The 24,858-nt window shown below is 41.6% G+C and overlaps 1 protein-coding gene across 2 annotated transcripts in view; it reads right to left on the bottom strand.

Moving 5' to 3' along the window:
- The window catches only part of LOC133110086 (immunoglobulin superfamily member 21-like), a 210,621-nt gene that overhangs the window by 74,356 nt on the left and 111,407 nt on the right, over positions 1–24,858 (bottom strand). For both annotated transcript variants that reach the window (XM_061219962.1, XM_061219961.1), the window contains exon 2: positions 23,216–23,328. Coding sequence is in view for 1 of the 2 variants with exons in the window: in XM_061219961.1 (XP_061075945.1) it covers positions 23,216–23,328 (113 nt within the window). In the remaining variant the exon portion in view is untranslated. The remainder of the gene's footprint in view (positions 1–23,215; positions 23,329–24,858) is intronic.

Genomic DNA, 24,858 nt, shown 5'->3' with positions numbered 1-24,858 from the left:
TAAGAGCCATGAAAAGTCGTAAAGCGCACCCATTGGTTCTGCTGCAGTGAAACGTTTAGCTTGCGCGCGGGTCTCCGGAGGGCGCTGCTGATCACGCCTCGGCGAACAGCGGGACTGTAGTGTCGTGGGCGGCGGGCTGTGGGGAGAGGGGGCACGACGTGCGCCCGGGTACAAATGTCGACACATCTCCGCGGTTCTGTAACTCCAGCCCAAACTGCAGACGCAAGGGAGGAGGCACGGGCAGGGGCAACGGGGACCACTTTGAACGGCGCGCATGCCCGCGCTCGAGAAACAGCGGCGAATGTGCAGCTGAGCTATTTGTCACGCAGGTAACATGTGCCGTCCTGTCGTTTACAATTCCATCAGCGGCTTTGCGGTCCCCGTCTCTCTCTCTCACTCCATCTTCCTGTCATAGCACACATCTCTATTCATCAGAGTATTTACTCCGGGCCTACATCCGCTGAACCTTCCCTGATAGAGGGGAGGAAGAAAGCGCCTCGCAACGAAGGCGCATTTAACAGGCCTTAAAAAGCGTCCCCTGGCAGATTTATCAGACGCTGTGAATTTCCGCCGATGTTTACGCCGACCCTGCTTTATATGACTAGAATGGAGTAATTGAGACAGCTGGACCTGACAGCCTTCAGTCTACCGCTCCTGCACCATGCACCTCTGTACGTCTCTATCTCACATCAATGTGTCTCAACGTCTCCTATCTCTCTCCTACAATGCACTCCTGTGCATGACCTATCCTGTAAAGCGCCCCAGAATAACATACACCTGCTTAACTGTGTCTCCTGCGAATAGACCTTCAATACACCTGATATGTATTTATTTTGTTAGTTTAGAACTGTGACACTGATGTTTGGTGAACACACAGCACAATAATTGTGAGGAGGTGTATAAAAATTAGGAAAATGCAGACTTGGACTCCATTTTGGACGGCATTTGACAATGCATTTTTAATATGCTGACTTGTCCAAAACATTTCACATGAATGGTTTCCTTTGTTCTTGTTATGTATGGAACAAAATGTATTTGTTTTCATTGTCTTATTTCCCATAGGAATTGCTTAGCTGATAAGTTGAGTTTATTTTATTTACCACCATGGTATCATTGTTGTTTGACCAATTTGTACTATATATTGGGCGCTTGAAGGGATAGTTAAAAAAGAAAAGGAGTTTTCCTATTTATTATTTTAGTTTATATGGCACTGAAAAATAACCGAACACCTAGGGGAAAATGCCGCATTCTGATTGGCCGAGACGTGTCATGTGCGCGTGCATTATTTACGTATAATAATTATGTATTAAATAATTTCAATTTATCAATTTCTCTTCTTTTCCCCTTTTTGAACAGCATTTTGAACTCTATTAGAATAAAATCACAAAGATCCAAGACACACTTTCCTAAGAATTATTTATAATCTTCTGACAGCTGGAGCCAATTTTACCCCCTGTGCCCTATCTGATACCAAAAAACGCACTGTGAAGTAACAAGGTAGGGCATTATGGGTATCATCTGTAATGTAAGCCCCAGATCTACACTCAACCCGATAATAACAGCGAAATGTAACAAAACTGTAATCTGGAGCCGTGTCCTGTGAACCGTGTCTTGTCCTGATTTAACGGCTGACTGTGCACGACGCGTATTGCTCTGTCAAAAGGATCCCTCCAACAGGACTGTAACATGAAACTTTTAATTGAGTACTGGAAGCTCCTAAAATGCTGTTCCACAGACGGGGAAGATCAAAAGATCTCATCCACAGACAGACATCACCAAGTTCCCCCCTAAAAAAACAAAAAAAATAAACCCAGTTAAGTGATCAAAAGTAATTGGAGACAGGGCAGGAAAACTTGGGCGACAGGCGATGGCCTTATATTTTCTTCCATTTTCACAACAATTGCTTTCTTTGTCACATTCTGGGATGGTGTTCACGGATGGATCAGTGCTACCTATTGTGTTATGCTGAGCTGGCCATTGTTAGCAACTGGACTCAGCAATTTCCTTTAGAACAGCCTCCGGGCAAGGCCTTACGGAAACTGCTCTGTCGTGAATGTTTTGACTCGAGCCCTGGTGCTATTGTTTGCCTTATTCTCAGCTCCCGGACAAACTTCAAACACATTTCATCAAACCAAGAATACACCTCCGTAATTGTGTTTGCTATAAATCATACAAATCAGTGGCGAAATAAACGTAGGGAATAAAGACAGAGCGTGAGTGACAATCCCGTTTCTTGGGAGGGAGGACCGGGGGTAGAGATAAAATGCACTGCAATTTAAGGACCCTGATGCTGTCTACTTTAAAATCAGTTGAAATTCACATTGTTTGTTTCTGTCACACTTGTCTATAATCTGTTCACGTTTCACGAAGCACAGCGAGACGGAATTCAGAATGAAGCTGCTATGAAGTCCTCAGCCTTGCTTAGCACTGGGACGACTTTGCTTAAAAAGCTTTGAAATCAAACCGCGGGAGTCAACCTGGAGATGTGATAAGCAGTTTGTGATTTAGATAAGTAAGCCTGAAAAATGTTTTTTTTCTTAAAAGAAAAAAAACAAGAAGAGAGAGAATATATAATTTCTCCACAATCTGTATGATGTTTCGAAACACGCAAACACGGTCAGTGGGGATCTTTTATAAGTAAAAATATAATGACAAGAAATGTATGTAAGAGTCCGTTATGCTTCATTAATGACAATAAAGGGCATGTGGAAAGGAACTGTTGATAATATGGATGCATTAGGCACAGGGGGAGAGAGAAAAGAGGAAGGATTTTATTTTCTTAGAATGCAGCTTGGCTCCTGCATCTTTGGTCATTAGCTTGGTGAGGAAAAGGGGTTTAGTCAGACCATGGCTAATCCCAGATGGAATACAGGTCTGAAAAGACGGGCAGAAATCACAGCTCCCTCCATAATAATGATGAATACTGTGGATGAAAGCGTGCTTTTCAAGGTCTCTCTCACCAATTCCAAGGGGCCAAACCTTTGAAAAATAAAAGGCGGGGTGAGATGAAAGCTCTAGTATTATTTTTTTTTGTATTATGCCTTGGTGGCTACACAATTGCAGCTTTAAAACAGATCATGCAAGCTTTCACAATTTCTTGGTTATATTTTTTGGTTTCATTTTATAGCCCCAAGGCATAAATACAGCAATTTCAAAACAGTGCTAACATATGCTGTAAATGAAGTGAGTGAATTATGCTGGTATGAGATATGGCTAATGGTACAGCCTCATTGGTGAAACTAAAAGCATGACTACCGGTGGATATCTGCACATGTATTCAGTGCCTGAAACTATCAATGACAGACAGAACATATTCTTATCTCATAACCATTTCAAAATATGCGCAATCCATGTAAAACTGTGCACAGGAAGTGCCTATTACTCATAATTCAAACCCCAAGCTTTCTTGCAAGATGCTGTTCTCTCCTCTGTAAATGGTAAAATGGTAAAGTCATTCACTCCCACATTAATCCAGTCATTCACCCCTGCATTCATCCAGTCATTCACCCCTGCATTCATCCAGTCATTCAGCCCTGCATTCATCCAGCCATTCAGCCCTGCATTCATCCAGTCATTCACCCCTGCATTCATCCAGTCATTCACCCCTGCATTAATCCAGTCATTCACCCCTGCATTCATCCAGTCATTCACCCCTGCATTCATCCAGTCATTCACCCCTGCATTCATCCAGCCATTCACCCCTGCATTCATCCAGTCATTCACCCCTGCATTCATCCAGTCATTCAGCCCTGCATTCATCCAGTCATTCACCCCTGCATTCATCCAGCCATTCACCCCTGCATTCATCCAGTCATTCACCCCTGCATTCATCCAGTCATTCAGCCCTGCATTCATCCAGCCATTCACCCCTGCATTCATCCAGTCATTCAGCCCTGCATTCATCCAGTCATTCACCCACCCAGCTCTCACTCTATGTTCAGATATGGAATTGAAATGTTTTTAATGCATGTCAGAACAACTACATTTAGCAGGAGTATTGCATCTAACAGGTGCAGTGTAGCAGGTGCAGCGTGTAGCAGTCTGTGGATCAGTTGGTACCGTTCTGTGTAGTGGGCGTAGCAGGTGTAGTGTGTATAGTAGGTGTAGTGTGTACCAGTGTGTGTAGCAGCAGCATCATGTAGCAGTGTGTGTAGCAGGTAGAGTGTGTAGCATTGAGTATAGTGTGTGTAGCAGGTGTAGTGCGTAGCAGTGTGTAGCAGGTAGAGTGTGTAGCAGTGTGTGTAGCAAGTGTAACGTATAGCAGTGTCTGTTTTAGGTGCAGATGCTATGTAAATACTGATACAAATGCTGAATGGCAGACATGTTTCTAGCTAAAATGTACAATCTTATGAATATACAATTATAATTCCGAGGTGAAAATCAGGGTAGATTGAGTATTTGGAGGGGTGCCGGTTCGATCCCACCCTGGGTGTGTTGAAGCAGGACACCTGACCCCCAAATGCTCCTGACGAGCTGGTTGGTGCCTTGCGTGGCAGCCAATCGCGGTTGGTGTGTGAGTGTGAGTGTGTGTATGAGTGGGTGAATGAGAAGCATCAATTGTTCAGCGCTTTGGATAAAGGTGCTATTTAAATGCCAACCATTTACACATGCTCTTTCATAGCAATCCCTGTTTCACATCCAGACAGATACCTGATCATGCAGATAAATGACATTACATCAAATAGATTTAAAATGTTTTTTCCTTGTTGCCTTTATTTATGTATTTTCGTTTGCTGTTTCGTTGGGCCCCGTTTTGTCATGGACCCCTGGACATGTGCCCTTTGGGCGCTTGTGTGAATCTGGCCTTCTTGATAACAGCATGCACTGGAAATGCTGCTGTGCTGTGTGGCGCAAGAAAACCAATTCCACTTCTTAAGACATTGCTCTTGATACAGCCTTTGCAGTACTTGTCAAAGTTTACACTCCAGTTCAGTTGGAAAAAAAAAACAAATACAATTACATTTACATTTAGCAGACACTTATCCAGAGCAACATACACACAGTGAGCACTTCATTAGGTATTTATTAGACTTTAGACTTATTAAGTCTTCTGCGGCTGTAGCCTATCCACTTGATATGGTTTGATATGATGTGTGTTCAGAGATGCTCTTCTGCATACCACTGTTGTAATGTGTGGTTATTTGCATTACTATCAGCTTTGACTATGCCGAACTGCTGCTTACTGGATGTTTTTTTTTTTTTTTGCATTATTCTCTGCAAACTCGAGAGACTGTTGTGTGTGAAGATTCCAGGAGATCAGCAGTTTCTGTGCTACTCAAACCACTCTGTCTGGTCACTTACATCACATTTCTTCAGCATTCTGACACTTGGTTTTAAAAACAGCTCAAGCTCTTGACCATGTCTGCATGCTTTTATGCATTTAGTCGCTGCCACATGATTGGCTGATTAAATATTGGCATTTACAAGACTGTGTACAGGTCTACCTAATAAAGTAATCACTGAGTATATATAAATACTGTACATGCAATCATAGGCAATACATAGTGTTGAATTATTATAAACTATTATGGATGGATTAAATTTTAATACGAGTTTTTCCTTCTAAACTAAGAAACCAATTTGCTCTTTTGTCCGTCTTCCCATCATCCCTGCATCACACAAACGTCCCCCTCTGTCCTGCGAAATGCTAGGAAACCTGAAACCTCCAGCTGATAATTGATGTTGGTTTTAGTTCAGCGATGGCTCAATTTGACCCTCACAGTATTGCTTTGGTCTGTGCCGCACTGTAGAGGAGAGTGAGATATTTATCTCAGCCCATTTGTCACACTAAAACACGTTTTAGACAACACAAGAACAGGGGGACAAAATTTCAGTTTGTCCTGTGGAGGGGCTTTCTAATTGCCAAGACATTTGTCATCGCATTTGAAAGTGCCTTCCATGGACAATAGGGTCCTGCTAGCAAGGTCTTTAATGGGTGCTATGATAAATTGCTTCAAAGCAGAGGTCATTTACACAGTGGCAAGCTGCTTATGACCAATGTAGCCACTGATATGTACTGCAGCCAAGTTTTACATTTGTTTTACACAATGGAAATATCTCACAATATTAACTAACGTTCAAAGCTTAAGAAATTAATTCTGAAAATACACATGACTATTTATAGTGTGGCATTTTCTCATTGAGGAGAGCATGCATGACCATGAGAGAAAGAGTCTATGAGTCCCATTGCAAAGGAATATAACACAAAACAATAAATATTGGTAAATGGAATCAATAATATGTCCTATTTTATGTTGGGTTATTTTAATGTTATGAATACATTTGGTTTGATTTCATAATCAGCTGGTTCAAATGATTCAAATAATAAACTGCATAGTGGCTCCTGAAAAAAATAAGCAATATGCAGGAAAAGCAGGAGGGACAGGGGAGTCTGAGAAATAGCATTAAGTGTGTCTGTTTCCCGCAGGCCTTGGACATCCAGCATACAGGCAAAACTGAGCATGTCTATCTGTCAGCCAGCCAAACAAACCTGTTGAAATGGAGCTAAAAATCCGTTTGGGGAAACCAGACTGATGTGAAGCAAACTTGTGAAATGGATTGGTTAAAAAAACTCTACCTTTGGAGAGAACAGGAGTTGACTGATGAGAACCAAACTTGCAGAATGGCTGATGGTTTAAAAAAAAGGGAATGCATTTATCTGTTTAGGGAAGACACAGAGGAGTATTTTGAGACTGGTCACCAGGGACTAGAAGATGGTAGAATTGGAAAGGGCACAACAAGGGCAAAGTAAGGAAAAATGAGAAATCCAGAGGAAGCCAGGCCTCAAAGCAGATACAGAGTTCACGATAGTAAAATGCAGGAGCTTGTCACAGCCCCCCACACCTAACACTCCCCTTTCCAGCTGCAGGAAAAGAGTGGGGTGTAGAACATGAGTATCTAAGTTACCAAAATTGAATTACAAGTCATGTCATGTCATGTGGCTGATGCTTTTATCCAAAGCAACTTACAGTCGATTAGACTAAGCAGGAGACAGTCCTCCCCTGGAGCAATGCAGGGTTAAGGGCCTTGGTTAAGAGCCTTGCTCAAGGGCCCAACAGCAATGCACAGTTAAGGGCCTTGCTCAAGGGCCCAACAGCTGTGCAGATCTTATTGTGGCTACACCGGGGACCGAACCACCGACCTTGCGGGTCCCAGTCATGTACGCTACACTACAGGCTGTCCCTAATGCTTTTCAACATCTTTTCAGGCTCTGCCTTGGTGGTCAGGGCACGGAAGTCTCAGCTTGTGGGTTCTCATGCTTTTGGAATTAAAACTGAGCTGTCCTGTACCTTTTCACACCCTAGGACCCAAAATGGCCTCTCACATGCCAGCCAGGCTGTTTCCAGCTGGTTCAGCTTCTCACCTTATTATAGCTTACCACTCCTCACAAAGTGTTATCCCCATGGGAGCACTAGCTACTGTTGCTAATTATTTTACTTCAGCTAAACCAGTTATAGATCATCCAGGAACACCTCGTACTACAGGAAGACACAGAAACCATAACTAAGGTAAGGGACAAAGGTTAAGTAGGCAGACGCAAATTACCACCCAGAAATTCATGGTCCATGAAAATCATGCTTCTCTGGATGATAATGTACAAAAGCCACTACTATCAAAACAATAGCCGTATTGACCGCTAAAGCTGCTCAATTTATTACAGATTCTCCTGATACAACAGCTACTTTGCTTTGATAGGATTAACTTGTAAGGCTAGCCCTTCATGTAATGCTTTGTAAATATCATGCGTAAATCAGGATTGCAATTTGTTTCGTAGCTTTAACTTAAAAAGGAAAGTCTGAACACAGCACCTGTTGTAATAGTGAGTTTTATTATAAAAAAGGAAAACAAAGAGTAACTGTAACAATGTTGTATTTCTCCCAGTTCATAGAAAATACTGAATAAAACAGAGATGAGAGAAAGCAAGAAATTGTAAACTTACCTGGAAATTATCTGGATTTTCAATGTCCTGCTATCAAAATAATGCAAACATATCAAAAGCCCTACATATAGAAATATGTAATTTAAATGAACATAAATAATAAACACCCGGCTTTCTTGTCTGTAGAGAGAAAAACAGGTCTTGGCTTGAAGCCTCGTTCGGTTGAATTGAGCACTCATGGAGATTTTTCTCAACATGGTCCCACGGTAATGTAATTAATATTAACATAATAATTTTTAAATCATGTGTCACAGCCGGGGCAGAGGTAGGTCACGGTAACGCCATGGGCACAGTTTTAATATTTGATTGACATGTCAGCCATTTCCTAAACAGTGAGGGTCTTTGAGGGAAGAGGATGCTGTCGGTGAATTGTCCCTGTGGGAGTGGGTCCTTTCATCCCGGCTCTCTCCCACTGCCACTTACAGGAGGAAGTGATTTAAAGCACAGAGGGGGGCCTCTGCTAAACCTCCACTGACACCAACAAGTACTCTGACTACTCACTCTACTTCAGCACTACTTGTCGAAGTGGAGACCCTTCAGTCAAAAAACTACTCACTAGAAACACTCTTATATTTTGTGCTCGCTGTACGTGAGCACACATTCAAATCCCACACACACACACACACACACACACACACACACACACACACACACACATACACGTGGATATAGCCCTCGACCCATGCTTACACAAACGCTTGTACAGGTTTCATGATAAACATTATGCTTACATAGATTCCCACAACACGCAGACTAGCACAGACACACACACACACACACACACACACACACACACACACACACACACACACATTAATGCTAGGCTCGTATACACACTGTAAGGTGAACACAATGTACTGTACAACTGCTCAGCAGTGCTTAAGACACCATCCTCATCTATCTGTGGTGTGGAGCAGGGGTTAAGGAAATGTACTCATAGACACTAGGTTGCTAGGTTTGAAACATGCATGCCACAATTTTGTCATGTAAGTCACTTAACTTGAATTGCTCCAGTAAATATCACAGCCATACAAAATGACAATACATTAATCTAAACTCTGCAATGTAAGTCCTGTACATTTCCTGGATGAAAGGGATTGCTAAGCAAACAGGTAATATAACGTGATAGAGCAATCTCAGTTCCAGTCCATCAGTCTGTCATGGGCCTGGGGCAGCTACACCACATGCAGTATATATCAGACCATCAATAGAATCCCTCCTTTAAGAAGTATAGATCATAGGGAGATGTGAATGAGACAGCTATTTTGTCTCTTTTCCGTTAATGAGCCAATGAGCTTCTTACTAACGACTATTACCAGAGCACAGACATGCTTCCTCCGAGACCCAGAGAAAATGGAGGCAATTTAGAAGCACTGGAACTGCAGCCAGCCATATCAATATTAAACACGGTCAGCTTGCATTAGTGTCATAGTCAGAAGACCGCTATAAAGGCAGCAGTTTCACAGGGAAGTAGACTCTTCAACATGGTCTGTGGGATTAAAAATACAACCACAACAGTTGTCCTAAAATCTCTTTACCTAGTTTTTGGAAAGGGAAACGGTAGTTTGTATGATTGTTTTCAGCACATTATATCCTAGATTATGTTTAAGACTGACACGCTTTTGTTAAATTGAATTCTTACTTCCAATAGCAGCTCAACCACATAACATTCTCAGAAATTGAGCAGATTAATCTCATATTAGACTTTCAACCTGGACAGGCTCACAGTAGCCTACATTACTGAGCCTAACAAGTGAAGTTACTTGGGAAGGGAGCAAATATTTGATTACCCCTTTAATATTTGATCTCACTTCACCATGAGATCATAAATTCTTCCACTTTTCCTAGTGTTAAAATGCTTATTAAAAATTTAACTTGAGACTTGTACTCTTTCTAATCAATATTCACAGAGTCTATGAGCATAAATGCAAAAGGCAGATAATGCATTGCTCTTATTAATTTCTATGCCTGCTGCCTGAATGAATGATCTTTGAAGAAAATCATTATTAATAAAAAATAAGTGAAGTTTCACAATGTTTCAAGGCAATATGGGAATTTATATTTTCATATTCAATTATATAATACACAGAATTTAGCATTTATACAAAATATATAGCAAATAATTTATATACGCTGAGTGAGCACTTTATTTATGATGTGTTGTGTGTTCAGAGATGCTCTTCTGCATACCACTGTTGTAATGTGTGGCTATTTGCGTTACTGTCACCTTCCTGTCAGCTTTGACCATCTGGCCATCCTCCTCAGACCTCTCTCATTAAAAGGTGTTTCTGCAGAACTGCTGCTCACTCACTCTAGAGACTAGTGTGCGTGAAAATACCAGGAAATCAGCAGTTTCTGAGATACTGAAACCACCCTGTCTGCCACCAGCAATCATTCCACGGTCAAACTGACTTAGATCACATTCTTTCCCAATTCTGATGGTTGATGTGAACATTAACTGAAGCTCCTGACCCATATCTACATGATTGTATGCATTGCACTGCTGCCACACAATTGGCTGATTAGATAATCACATGAATAAGTAGGTGTAATAAAGTAAAAATGTTCCTAATAAAGTGCTCGGTGAGTGTATATTGACTATGAAGTGATTGTTGGTGCCAGACAGGGTGGACGCAAACTTCAGAAACGTCAGATCTCTTGGCATTTTCACACACAACAGTCAAATTGTTCACATTTATTTGGGATACATTGGGCCTCATGCAGTTGTACGAACAGACCACTTCTCAAATTTCTGGTACGAGTGATTTAAGAGAACCACACATTGGCCATCTATCCGACAACTTCAGAACTTCAGTTTTCTGAAGGTCGGCGTATTTGTTGAATCTGAAAAAAATACGAGAAATTTACAAAAGTGTTCTTGTATGAGGCCCAAGGCAGTTAACATCTGTTTTCCAAAAGTAAAATGAAGTGGGATCGAGCAGTAATGAAGGTGTCATCCGACAAGGGGTGACATTTCCACTGAGGTGTGGCCTCCTGCCCCGTCATGGGTAAAGTATTTATTTTGTGCCTCATTTACCACCAAATTTGGAAGCATGACTTCAGCGCCCGAGGGGAGAAGGTTCCCCGGCTTCGCTGTCCTTAAAGAAACCGGATGTTTCCGCCGGTTTCGTGTGGAGGCACACGCAGCCTAAGTCCCCCTGCTGTCCCCTGCCGGAAGAATCTCTCCCCCCTTGTAAATGCAAATGTCACAAACAGCCGCTGATCCACTCCTAATCGCCGAGTAATCACTTTGGTGTTTGATCAGTCTGCGATAGCGGAATGCGCTTGTGAGAAATCCGCCGCGGGATCGGCGGCCCGCTCGTATCCGCAGCCCCTCGCCGGGCGGAGAGCCGCGAGCCCGCCTCGGATTCCCGCAGCCCGCCTCCCGTGCCGTCGCTGACGCGATCCGGCTACATCGAAACTAACGCGACGATTATCGTCTCATTTACACGGTTAATGCGTGACACGCTGTCAACATTCAAAGAGCAAAACAAGTAAATGTGTGCAAATGAACCTCAGCTTAAAAAAAGGGTTCGTTTGAACATAGTTCTACCAATTTGCCTTACAGACAAATGGGCATAATGCAAGGATGATTTCTGCATATGTTATGTATGACATTCCACAAAGTTTTTTTTGAATTTATAAGCTATTTTGAGACATTGCAACGGAATATAGAAAATCTTTTGTAAGATTGTGGTATTAAAAATGCAAAGAAACGTTCAGAATTGGAGAAGCAGGAACTTATATTTTACTTGACAAGGTGTTGTTATGGTCATCAATTTATCACCCCTGTTGTTGTTTTTTTCCATCACAGAGAAACAGCAATAGTCAAAGTTAAAAGGTCAAAGTCCCAAAAACTAACATTTTCCTTTTTTCCCTCGGACCTGCTGACACTAGCACAACAAGAGCAGAGGCAGATGCCAAGCTCCCTGCACTACGGGAAAAAGAAACCGCAAATGACACCCCATTTGTATAATGATCATATTCGGCATGTACTGTACAGCTTTACTGTATCTAATCACAAAATGGCACACAACCGTTCATTTATTTAGGCCACTTGAGCATCCTACAAGGTAAATGCAGCATGTATCATTCAGTCATAATCAACTCACAAGCAAGTTGAATGATGACTGCGTCGAATGTGTGCTCCTAGTGCCCTGCACTTGGTTAATTCCCACATGTCCTCCCTTCATTTCTCTTGTACTCTAACGCCATTAAGGTTCAGTTACACGGCTTATAAGGAATGTGCATAGATCTCATTAGCCTTAACACAACAGCGACGAGTATCACGTTCGATTTAAATAATCATCTTACAGAGAGGGAAATGATCATCAGACATGGCTCAGAGACACTAATAAACCCCCCTCAGGGAAAGAAACCGTCCAGTTTTTCCCTCCTCTTAAACACAGATCACACATTTGCACTCCTATCTTACAGATCCCATTTTGCCACGTGGGGCGGTCCATTAACAAGGCTAGACCCCATTAGAGAGCTACAGCGCAGATAGGCGCGTTATGATCATCGTGCGCAACAGCGAGGTGGCATGAATGATATTGGATGTGGCTGCTGACTTCATCAGATCTCGGAGAAGAGGTTCACCCCATTATGGTGGTAATGAGTTTGAGGGACTCTGTCTGCCAGCAGTTGTTTACTCACCGGGAAATATATTGGGATATAAAACAATCAGCAAGATCGTTAATTGATGTTTTTGTCGCTGTTTTTGTTTTGATTCTGTGGGTTGTGCTTGGTGAGTCTAGATCACCGCACAGGAAACACAAGCACGGTCGCACCTATACAAATGGATCACTGCATCCCTTTAAATTATATTTCCTCAATTAAAAAACTAAAAAATCTATTATTGCTTCTTAAAATTTATAAACTTTTTTTGTTTGAAAGATAATTTCATGAGAGCGAGAGGGAAAGAGAGAGAGAAACACTGGGGACCAAAAATGGATACTCATCTCACACTCCTAAAAAGAGATTTATTCACGATGCACTTCACTGCGAGCTGCAGAACAGTGTTATTCATCTGTAGTTTTTTTTGTCACAAGAAAGAGTCATGCACAAAGGGCACTCACTTCTCTGCACCCTCAATCAAAACATTTTGCAGTCTTCCTGATTTCCCACAAGAAAAGACCTGAAACATTAAACTAAAACAGAATCAGTAAGGCACATGCACAGACAAATTGCCTGACATAAATTCTGCCTCCTTTCTCACTCCTTTTTCCCTCCAAAGCCTAAAGCTAAAACTTTGTGGCTACCTAGTGGCTTGCATCTTGTAGTGTAGCCTCCTTAGTTCTGTTTGTGAAGTTTTCTGTTGACAGTAGTCACTGACACATCCACACATGCCTCCTGAAGAGTGTTTCTGATCTGTCAAAGATGTTTGGGTTTTCTTTTATCCATTACGGCTTCGGTCATCAACTGTAGTGGTCTCTGTTGGCCTACCAGTCCCTTTGTGATTACTGTGCTCACCAGTGCTCACTTTCTTCTTAATATTGTTCCAAACAGTGTATTTCGTAAGCCTACTGTTTGGTCTTTACCTCTGACTGTTTTTTGTTGTTTTTTTCTCTCTTATTTCTCAGCCTCATAACTTTGACTTTCTTATGACTGGGCTACATGGAAATGTTTTGCTATTTATGGATCTGATGCTTTTTGCTTGTTGAGGAACTTCTGAATTGAGGTACTTCTTGTAAATCGTTTTGGATTAAAAGCGTCTGCTAAATGACTGAAATGTAAACATAAATGTATACCACAACGAGTAACCTTTTAGCTCTTTATATACAGAATTTGGGAAATAGTAATATTGTTTATATATTAGTCCCACGCACAATGTTCAGACATATTCAAGGAGAAGAAAGGAGACTCTCTTGAACAGATTGAACAGAGAGGAGTGGAGCAGAAGGGTGTGCGCAAGTAAAAAGCCTGCAACATCACGGTGTGTGTATGCCCTGCACAAATCAACACCGCACACCAAGGCTCCGGTTGCCATGGCAACAAAGTCCCATAGTTCTCCAACTAAGATTCTGAATGTGATTTCACCTTTCCTTTCCTGTTTGTGGAAACAGGTGAGCGTCCGCAGAAACGGACACCTTCCCTGGCTAACCACGGCTAACCGTGGACTAACTGGTATTCCCGCACGGTGGAACGCCCATACGGACGGGGTAACTCGACGCTGTGACCTGGTGAGAAGGTTGCTGGGTAAATCTGCGGACAGGCTCACTGATTGTTGTGTTATCTCGCCGGGAGCCGGATATTTGCACGCTGCAATAGTGCGTGTTGGTGTCAATCCAAGCGTAATGGGATTTATTTAAACCTGGGCCACGCTGGCTGTGATGCTGCTGAGACACTGCGGTACTCGGGCAGAACCAGAAACAGGAGGAGCAAAGATGCAGGCAACGCATGCAAACGCAGGCTTCGTCTGTGGCAGCGAGAAATCAAGTCATATGGCACTCTCCAAACGTCATGGTGGTACTTCAGGAAGTGGCAAAAGAACAAGCTTTTCCACATAAATACACACTATATATATATATATATATATACGTGTGTAGCTGATCAGCATGCTATAAACATCACAGAATCTGCAAGGCATTGGCCTTGGACGTCCATAAAAAAAAAGAACAAAGCAGTCTTTTATTATATTAATCTGACCTCCCTCCCCAGTTCCGAGCGTCGACAGTTTAGAGAGACAGATTGAAGCCTTGCCGGACTGCAGCACCGCAGGGGTAGAATTAGGAGGTAAGAAAAATAGCATGACGGGAAAGCAAGCAGCACTGGCGGTGACATATGCTTTGTATGTTGTTGTTCGTATTTGTCATTGGACCCGCCAGTTTTACATTGCTGTGAACATCTTGCTGCTCCAAGGCTAGGAAACAATAATAGCAGGAAAACGTGGATCGCTAAGCATCACGTAGAGAGGCATAACTTACAGGCAGTCTGATAGCCTATTTCTCCTGTACAGCCAGCGAGCATTTCATAGCTTTTCTCTCCCAGGTGTAAGGCTTTTCAGACATTGTGAAAAGGCTATGTGGTGGAGGATATAAAAGTGCCATGAGGAAGATAGATTTTCTGCTCAGAACCTTGAGAAAATGTGATCCTCCCGATTGCAAGGTGGACGGAGAGAATGCGGCCATGTTGAATCTGTTAAGATTTCATTTTGATACCCAGGGCTCCTCTGCAGCGTACTTGTCAAAATCGACACAAGGAAAAGGATAGACAGCAAAAGGGAGGGGGAGTGATGTTGGGAGAGCGAGTGGGGAAAAAACGCCAGAGAGCAAGACTGGGAAAGCGAGTCAGAGCGAGTTCCGGTGTGCCAACTAGTTCAGACACTTCAAGTGGACATGGCAAGCGTGTCAATCCAAACATTTCATCTGTCTAAGTGCTGGCTCCCTGTAAGTCAGAAGCACAATGAAACAAGAATGCTGGTGGTTTATTTGACGTACGTTCGCCATGTCGTGCCCAACATCCTGCTTCATACATTCCTCACCCTAACTTGAATATTCCTTCAAATAACACAGCTGACCTGCAAGGTGAAGTGGATCAATAACTACAGGGCACTGGTAGTGGCAGAAGTACCTATGGGAGTGGGTCTTCGGTGGGGATGTTTGTATCTACCATGAGCGTATGGGCCTGTTCCACAAAGCAGGATTACCAGTAGTAAAACCTGGAATAGCCTTTTTACTTCAGTCCATGTTCCAGATTTGTGAGCTCAGTGCAGTTATCCAGCTAATTAGTAATCCTGCTTTGTGGAACAGGCCCCTGGCTGGTCAGAGATATCTACTGAACCCTTTCCTCATTGATTATGTGACTGAGATTGATCTAGAGTGAAGCCTTTTTAAGACATTCTCCCTTAATATAACATGGCAGCTTCAATGAAATCCAGAGGGCCGAGTCTTTCCCAGAAGGAACATTTTCAGGTCCCTCCGATATTCAGCTTCAAAGTAGCCTCAAGGTTATTTGTTGAAAACATTTCACTGTTACTATCTGCTAGATTTAATATTCCTGTCGTTATACAGTCAAAAACAATGTGATATGTATCTCGCTTTCAAAATCTTCCCAGCAGGATAGGTAAAAAATAATCATGCTCATTTTAAAGACACTTTTCTCTGGTTTGCAGATAGGAATAATTTGACAGAAAACTCCATCCTCATGATAAGCACTTTGTTAACACTGTCAAACATAAAAATTGAGATCACTCAGTATCTTGTAGTTTAATGTTTGAGGTTAAATATATTGTACAGTATGTATGTATTTATGCCTTGAAAGGATACAGAGGGTATGCACACACACACACACACACACACAGTATAACTATATTGAAATCACTGCATATTGGTAAATGCTGTTAAACATTTGTGTTTGTTAAAAAATTGTCAGTAGCCATTCCAACATGTACCCTGCTCTTGTCAAATGCTTGAAGCTAAGCAGGTATGGGCCTGGCTACTTCTAGGATTAAACTCCTGGGAAAACCAAGTTGTTGTTGGTGAGCCAGTATGGGGCTATCCTCCCTCTGGTCAAATAAACTCCCATAGCCCTGTGCATTGAGGGAGACACTGTGCTGTAGGAGATCCTGTCTTACGGATGCAACATTAAGCCAAGATCCTGACTCACTGCGGTAATTAACAATCCCACAGCAGTTATCACAAAGTATGGGGTTCCCTGCTGTCCTGGCTAAATTTGTTCTCTTCCTCTCCACCTCAGCTGAAGTGTGGCAACTGGTGCAAAATAGCTGCCATTTATTACCCAGGTGTGTGCTACACATTGGTGGTGGTTGAGCATAGTTTCCCCCTCATCACTCAAAAGCACTTTGAGTTTTGAGAAAACCATTATACAGTATGCTACAAATGCAAGCCATTATGTTGTGCTAAAAGAACACTTCAAAGGTTAATAGTAGAAAACCCAGCATCTTCACAAAATGTGTCCATTCACTTCCTCTTGAATGAATTTGCTTTACCTGGGCATGTCACACTCCATCTGGATTCACATTGTTAACACTAGAAAGGCCAGAGCTGATGCCATTGGATGTTTGCACTTTAAGATAAAATTACTGCAACACTGTTCAGCATATGCAATACGCTCCTTCTTCCACAACTTCTCCTAAAATTTGGATAGAAAATAATAGCCTTTTGAAGAATCGACTCAATCTACAGTCAGTTTCTGCCATTTTATTCACAAAAATCCCGTAGGAAACAGGTACTGGAACTCAGGTGTGAATGTTTCACTGTCCTCCAAAAACATGCTATTCACCAATTGAATGACGTACACTTGGATGCAAATTGCTCAATCAAGCACAACCAAAACAAATTTTGAACCTATAAACATATTCAGGTGATGGAAAGGTTGAGGAATATCGCTGCGTTCACATAGCATAATTAATATAAATGTGCGTAATTACAGGATTTGGACTTGCTATAGATAAACCTGTAATTTTACTGGCTAATGCTGTTTGATCTAATTTTGAAACAAAGTTCCAATTTAAATGTGATGCAGATTGGTTAGAACGCTTTAGGGTGAGTAATCCTTTTTGGAAAGCTTTTTGGACACTTTGGGCAGGCTTAATAAAAACATACTCTCATATATGTGAATAAAAAACCTATGAAGTTTAATTTTCTTTTCAAATTTCTATCAAAAATAAAAGCTTTTCTGATCATTCATGTGTTTGAACAAAATGATAAGCAGATGTTTTGTATTTGGACAGATTTGTGGATACTTGAGGACATCAGACAGATGACGGTCAATAGCCAGCAAATAGATAAAGCAGGGATCAGGCTGTTCATAATGGAAAGTCCAGGCAATGGGTCAGAATTCCAGCAAAAAGGTGTATCGGGGATAATATGTAATCGTGGTCACAGGCGAAGGGTCGTTAACAAGCAGGCTAAATAGGCAAAAACAGAATCCGGAAACAAAAGTCGAGGTACAGAAACAGGTCGATAAGCTACAGTTCAAAATCAAACAGACAGGATAAACAAAACGCGGAAGTCGGGGGCCAAACAGGTCGTAACAGAGATCAGTCAGAAAACACTGGAAGGTATGGATATGACACATAACTATCTGGCAGGGAATTGAACAAACAAAGGGGTTTAAATAATACAGGTAACGAGAGGGAATGGCAATCAGGGGTGGGAAACAATCAGGAAGTGAAACAGGGGAAACGAATGAATGAAGTGTGGCTACGGTGTGCACAGAGGTAACAAAAACATGGAAACGCTAACAACACAGACAGAATACAAAACATAGAAAACACAAAACTTAACGATAAGTTTGGTGATTGCATCACCCAGAGTATAGGTGGGCTCTGAACTCATTGCTATCTCGGGACCGTCTGGTTGTTCAGGTGCCTGTGGACCGCATGCAAAAGGCACATCTTCCTCTGACTCTTTGTGCCGAGCTGTATTCTGCAGTGTGAAAAGAAGTGGCTGGAGACACCAACACTATGTTTCAGAGCAGAACTGTTCTGAACTCTTCTTCTTTCAAATTGGCAGTGAGGTTTGCAGCATGAACACTGCATGTGCAGTAAATTTAATGTAATAATGTGCTTATCTTTACATTATGACTAGATAATGTAAAGAAAAGCACATTACTTCATTTGTTACTACTAAAGCACACAAGCAGACACGAGGGTGCATGTCATTAAGGCTGTCATACAATGTAAAGTAAGTCAGTGAACACGGAACACGGAAAGCAGAAATGTGTCTACACAATAAAACGCTTTCATTTGTAACAGTTGACAAAAGTTAGAAGTAAAGCTCTTCGTTATAATAAATACAGCACTTTGGGGAAACCTAAGTATATCAAATGTATTTCATATAAATAATCCATAAATGATGTGTTTCATCATTATTCCCTCATTGTAAAGAATGTTTAATGGCTCCTTTAAAACACAACATTACGGTAAATATGCAGCACTCTGAACCTCCAAAAATTCCATTATCACAGTGGAAGGGGAACAGTGATGTACTGTATGTGTCTTCAAAACAAAAACATCCTCGAGCTATTCTTTTAACTTTCCACTCTCTTTTCTCTCTTCTCAGGCTCAAGCTCCCCACAGCACTTTAAAAAAACACCGCGGACGAGCGTGGAGAGTTAAATTTCCCCACAAAAAGCTTTTACCCAAAATTACAGGGCAGTCAACAAATAACAGGGCCAGGTCTTGCATAAGGCCGGACCCTGAAGACATGTTGGAGGCAGGTAATGCAGAATGACAACCAGGTAGAAGCGTGGCACTCTCAGGCATCGCTCTTAAACCACCACCCCCAGCCAGAGGAGAGGTTGACATAACAAGTGCAAACACAGCGTGAGGTGAACAGGAGAGCTTTTCGTCAAGGAGAAATCTCCACGGCCCTCCCTCGCCCTCCACTCTCAACCAGGCATGCGACGGTTCGAAAATTATGTGACAGATTCTCATTTCCATCTGCATACTTCCAATATGACACATTATCATAATATCAAAGACAGCTTGATGCTACTATGCATCTGTCATTCAGTCTGAAATCTGTGGCTTGCTAGCGATTGAAAGACATATAGGTGTTCACAAGGCCTGGGATAAAGTATACTCATGAGGATTTATTTTTTATGTTTGTATCAGAAACTGCAGCTATTTCAGGAATATTTTTCATGCAAGATATATCCGCATAATATTAAATGCAAGTATTGGGACAGTGATACAGTTTTTGTTGTTTTGGCTCTGTAATCCAGCACATAAAACAAAATCTCTGATCAATGTATACTTTATTTTTCAGCCTCATGATAGCCTGCTTTATTGACATTGACACTTTGGTTCTCATGTAGATAGACAACAGTAACTCCAAATGCACATTCCATACCTAGAATCAACTCAAAACATTTTGCTACTGTGGCTTCTTGTGCATGAACCAATGATGCAAAGACACAAAGCTGGCCAAGAGGCTTCCAATGACTTTTGCTCACCCTAAAATGGCTGATAAAAAGAAGTCATGCACAGATCAAATTAAAGTCTGCACCTCATAGTCATTGTTTTATTTCAAATGGAATTCATTGTATGGTCATGCGAGGACTTGGAACCGTACTGTCCTCTAGGGTCCTCTTCACACTTCGAGTGTTCGATCTGTACTTCGTTGTATGTCGCTCTGGATAAGAGTGTCTGCTAAATGCTTTGTTATGTAAAAAAATGTGTCTGACCTTTGTATTTAACTGCACAGCATATCACGCATATAAGAGGAAACAATACGACAATGCTAGCCTAGAAACAGATCATTTTTCTTGAAAGTGAGCCTAATCTTACCTTTTCCTCAGTTATATGCATAAATGTACACAAATCTGCTGCTGATTGGCTCATTCGGTCCACGTGATGCACGGATAACCCTCATGGCCTTGGATTCGATCTAGACTGCGCCAGGGCTGCCTGACTGTTCTCTCTGCTCAAAGACATTCAGACAGGATGTAAACCATCATTAAATGCATTTCGTATAAATAAATTCAGTCTATATTCAGTGATTTTTTACTGGATGTCGGATACTGAATCGTGTATTTCAACTTCCTCCACTTGACAGCTTCTTAGCATCTATCCGCGCTGTTTGCCGTTGCTGCGGGGCGCGGGACAGGTGTGAGAGAGCAGCCCCGCCAAAGCGCACATTACCAAATTCTCAAACAGAATCTTTAAGACGCGGCAATGAACGAGGGAAGCCGGCAGATCTTTAATTCACACTTCCAGCTCGCCTTGCTGGCTTCGATTAAGATACCGCAATTCCCAGGGCGGGCATCAAGCTCAAATGCATCTTGAAGGAAAGGAGAAAACGGAGAGAAGACGGCAGTTTAGTCAAATAAAAGGTCGAGATTAAAGCAGCGTTGGCAGTGGAGCGGGGATAATTGATTTATAATGTATTAGCGGTTGCGGAAAGCAGAAGTCACCGGGGACGCACGGCTGCCTCTGCCTGGCTCACCTCTGCTTCTCTTCCGTAGCCGCCATTTGATGATGACAGCTCCGGTCTCTGAAGACCGCTTTTAACGCTACAGCTGTCAATACAAACATCGCTTCTCTTCCTCTCCGGTAGACTGCAATGTAAGGCTTCCTCTGGCCTCTGTTCCGTTTCATTATTCATGGATCTTCCTCTTAAACAGCCTTGGACTTAAAAGGCGTTCAGGGTGACAACGGCAAGAAATAAAAGCCCAGGTATTTAAATGGTTTGGTTGGACCTAGAGTATCACATGTTTATTTGTTTATTTATTTATTTTAACTTCATTCATTCATTTCCAGAACACCAGAGGTTGATAAAATTGTTTAAAGCTAAATGCAGCAGACATATGCATGCACACACACACACACACACACACACACCTGAGCATGGTTTTAAACATAGGCTGTATAATAAACATTAAATAATTAAACCACACCGTTAACTTTAACTCAAAATTGTAACTGTACACAGCTACCTGATGTAGGTTTGTATTTCTACTCTATATGCAGGAACTGTCCCGACTGTGTCCCTGTAAATAAATGAATCTCTGGCATTGCCATTAGTGAAATGAGGCAGAGGCAATTACAGTGTCACTAGTGACACCAAGAGAAGGAAACTATCTCATTTATTTTTCTTCATCACAGATTCTTTACTCCATTCAGACCTGAAAAACTGGCGTAGTACAGAAGTCTGTACATAACATTATTGGTGGGAATAAGATTTGTTTTTCATTTTAGTAGTGCAGCATTCATACAGTTTTTTTCATGTTCAGAACTCTGAGTGGAGCCCTTTTTATTTTTGCTGTTGCTTTTCATGTGTAAAATTTACAGCAACTTTCAATTTTTACAGTATTTCTAGCAAATGTGTAATCAACAATCTGATATCAACACTATACTGTAACCTTTAATAAAAAAAGTCTAAAATAAAATGATTTATTTGAAAATTCAATAAACAAGAACTCTGTATTCCAGATTCAACAAAACTATCCAACTCAAATAATTCATGATAAGGGGGTTATTCAGTAAAATTCTATGAATCTTTTTTTGTCCTATCTGGAAAGGTCAGGATTTGTAAAGGTGAGCTCAGGAGACAATTGATTATTAGAGACAGCTGGAACAGAATCCAAGATAGCCACTCTCATATGGTTTTGCCATCATATTCAATAGCCTCCTTCATCGCAGTCCTGCTCATCTTGTCTCTCTCTTTCAATGCTGTTCACAAAGACTTATATATGTCCATACACCGCAGAGCTCATGAGCAAACTGTGCTGTTTCACTCATTCTGGGTGGAATCACTACAGTTTAATCAGCCATTCAATTTGAGTTTGCGATTCTTTTTTTGGAGGCCATGGACAGAACAAAGAGGAGAGAACACTGCAGCTCCACTGAGATTGTGAGTTACACGGCGCCTGAGCAGAGACCCAGGGAATTACACCTAGTGCGTGGGAGGGATGGTGCTACATTTGTTAATGAACAAAGATTTCTTACTATTGTGGTACATTTTATACTGCAATCGCATTGCATATTGTGAAGGTCTTGATGAATCCTTACTCTGTTATGAACTATGACTTTTTAGACTGTTTAGAAATAATGTTGCCTTACATTCTAGCGTAAAATACCCGCCACACAGATACACAGATCACAATATAATCAACTTTAAATAATAGACAGGGCATGTTTCAAGAATGCATATTTCCAAGCAAAACGAGGAGAGCATACACAATGGCATTTGCAATCAGCAGAGCCAGTCACTGCTAAACAAATGGAGCAGGCCACAGATTTGCAGATGGTTCATTGACATTTGACTAGACACGGGCCTGCATGTGACCCCTCCAGAATAAATTTTTTATTCAAAACAAGGGCTATGCGCTGTAATGATTTGGCTGATAATGTCACAGAAGCTATCTCTCCAATGCCGTGGTATTCGGCAATTAAACCTAGCATTTCCATTTACACTAACCATGGAATATGACATGGAGACATAATGAAGCTCGTGTTGGGAGGTACCTGTATCCAGCACTGAGACAACGAAATGTAAAACCTGTCTCTGACCAAAAGAAGACTATAACGACTTCAGAGAAGCTAGTTGGGAGCCATTATTGAATTATCCTACATCTGTGCTATGCGGTGCAAATGGTTTTTACAACTGAAGACATCTAACTATTAGCTGGATGTTAATCACGTTCACCTTCACTTCACTTCTAGTGCCACAAAATGACTACATCTCACGTTGTTTATTAAAGATGCACAAGATTTGAATTGGAAATTGTGGTTGTGATGCGGGCCGTCACTATTCCACTAGAACCACATGGATGCAGGTGTTTCCGGGAACGGGAGGTATTACTCACCCGGAACCAGACGATCTCCCGCAGCCTGCCGTCGGTTTTGAAGTTGCACTTTAGCGTCACGGTCTCTCCCACAATGACAGGGGGAATGGGTTCGATGGTCACAGTAAGGTATCCTGTGAGGCAGGACAGACAGAGGGAATTAGACATGATTAACACTCTGTGTTCACTCCCAGCTGCATGGATTGTTCCAGACCAAGGTCAAATTTTGGGTACACAAATTGGGCTCGGTTCATAATGAATATCTTGAAGAGAGTTGGATCTGATGACACTCCCAATTGATACAAGGCGGTTTTGTCATCCTGCTCTGGACAAAATGGTAAATGGCTGGCATTTATATAGCACCTTTATCCAAAGCGCTGTACAATTGATGCTTCCCATTCACACCAACGGCGACTGGCTGCCATTCAAGGCACCAACCAGTTTGTCAGGAGCAATTGGGGATTAGGTGTCTTGCTCAGGGACACTTCGACACACCCAGGGCGGGATCAAACCGGCAACCCTCCGACTACTAGACGACTGCTCTTACCGCCCCACTAAATAAACATTAAAACTGAATGAATCCTCAACTGGATAAACCCTGAGGTGATAGGGCTTAGCTTCAGTGCCACCATAGAATTGATTATATGCTGCATGATGAATAATTGATCATCAATAATACAGTCGAGTGTTTGATATTCAGTATATCACATGTACATGTAAGTACATTTAATATTTTTGACTGGAAAAGGGACAAAGCATTTTATGAAAAGCATTTTATGAAACGACTATTGTATCTGAATGTTTCACAAATGCTAAATTAGTGAAATGTATTTGAACTGTATTTTTCTCCCAGCCAGTAAGTCCTTTTGAGGATGAAACCTTGTCCCTGTCATAAGGAATTCTTACGCAATACGCATTGAAAACTGCCAAAGTAGTTCATATGCAAACTATTGCATATGATAGCTGTTGACAGTGTTGTCAAAACAAAATTATTTTTAATTTGAATGTAGCATGGTTGCATGAAACCAATAAACCATACTGAGAAAAATAAGCCAAGTTAATACTTTTCTTTGAACGTATTAACTCTATGGAAGATTCTCACAGAGAGATGATTCTCATAGCTTTCTTTCCTTCTATATAGTTTGTCCTTGTCTTTTTGGTAATAACTGTAATTACTGTATGATGTGTGGACACATTCCTGACACCACAGACAACATCAACATATGGCCTATTAATTCAAATAAAAGCAGATTGCTTTTCTAGAAAGACGAATGGTATTAATGTTGCATCTGTTCTACAATGAAAAATTGAAAAGCAAAAATGTCCATGCAGTAGTAGATCCGGATGAAATTTGAGAGGCAGATTTATGCATTTCTTTCTAATGCATAAATAATTATGTGTAAATGTATTACTTCTTTGATGAATCAATATCTTCTTCCACAGTCACTAAATGTCACTAAAGGACTAAAGGTAATAATGTCTATTGGCACCTGTAGCCTCATCCCATTTGCGGCAACATCTTCCATCAATTTTACAGTGTGCTAGTGTGAAGTCCTAAATGTGGAGCTGAGAGGTACTGTACCCTTCTGACTGGAGCATCTCTAGTGAATAATGAGGTTGGGCTACCCTTCTGGGCTAAGATTTGCGCTGTACAATTTCCCAAA

Source organism: Conger conger, chromosome 14, assembly GCF_963514075.1.
Source record: "Conger conger chromosome 14, fConCon1.1, whole genome shotgun sequence".
NCBI classification, from domain to species: Eukaryota; Metazoa; Chordata; class Actinopteri; order Anguilliformes; family Congridae; genus Conger; species Conger conger.
This window is presented reverse-complemented; position numbering and strand designations above follow the sequence as displayed.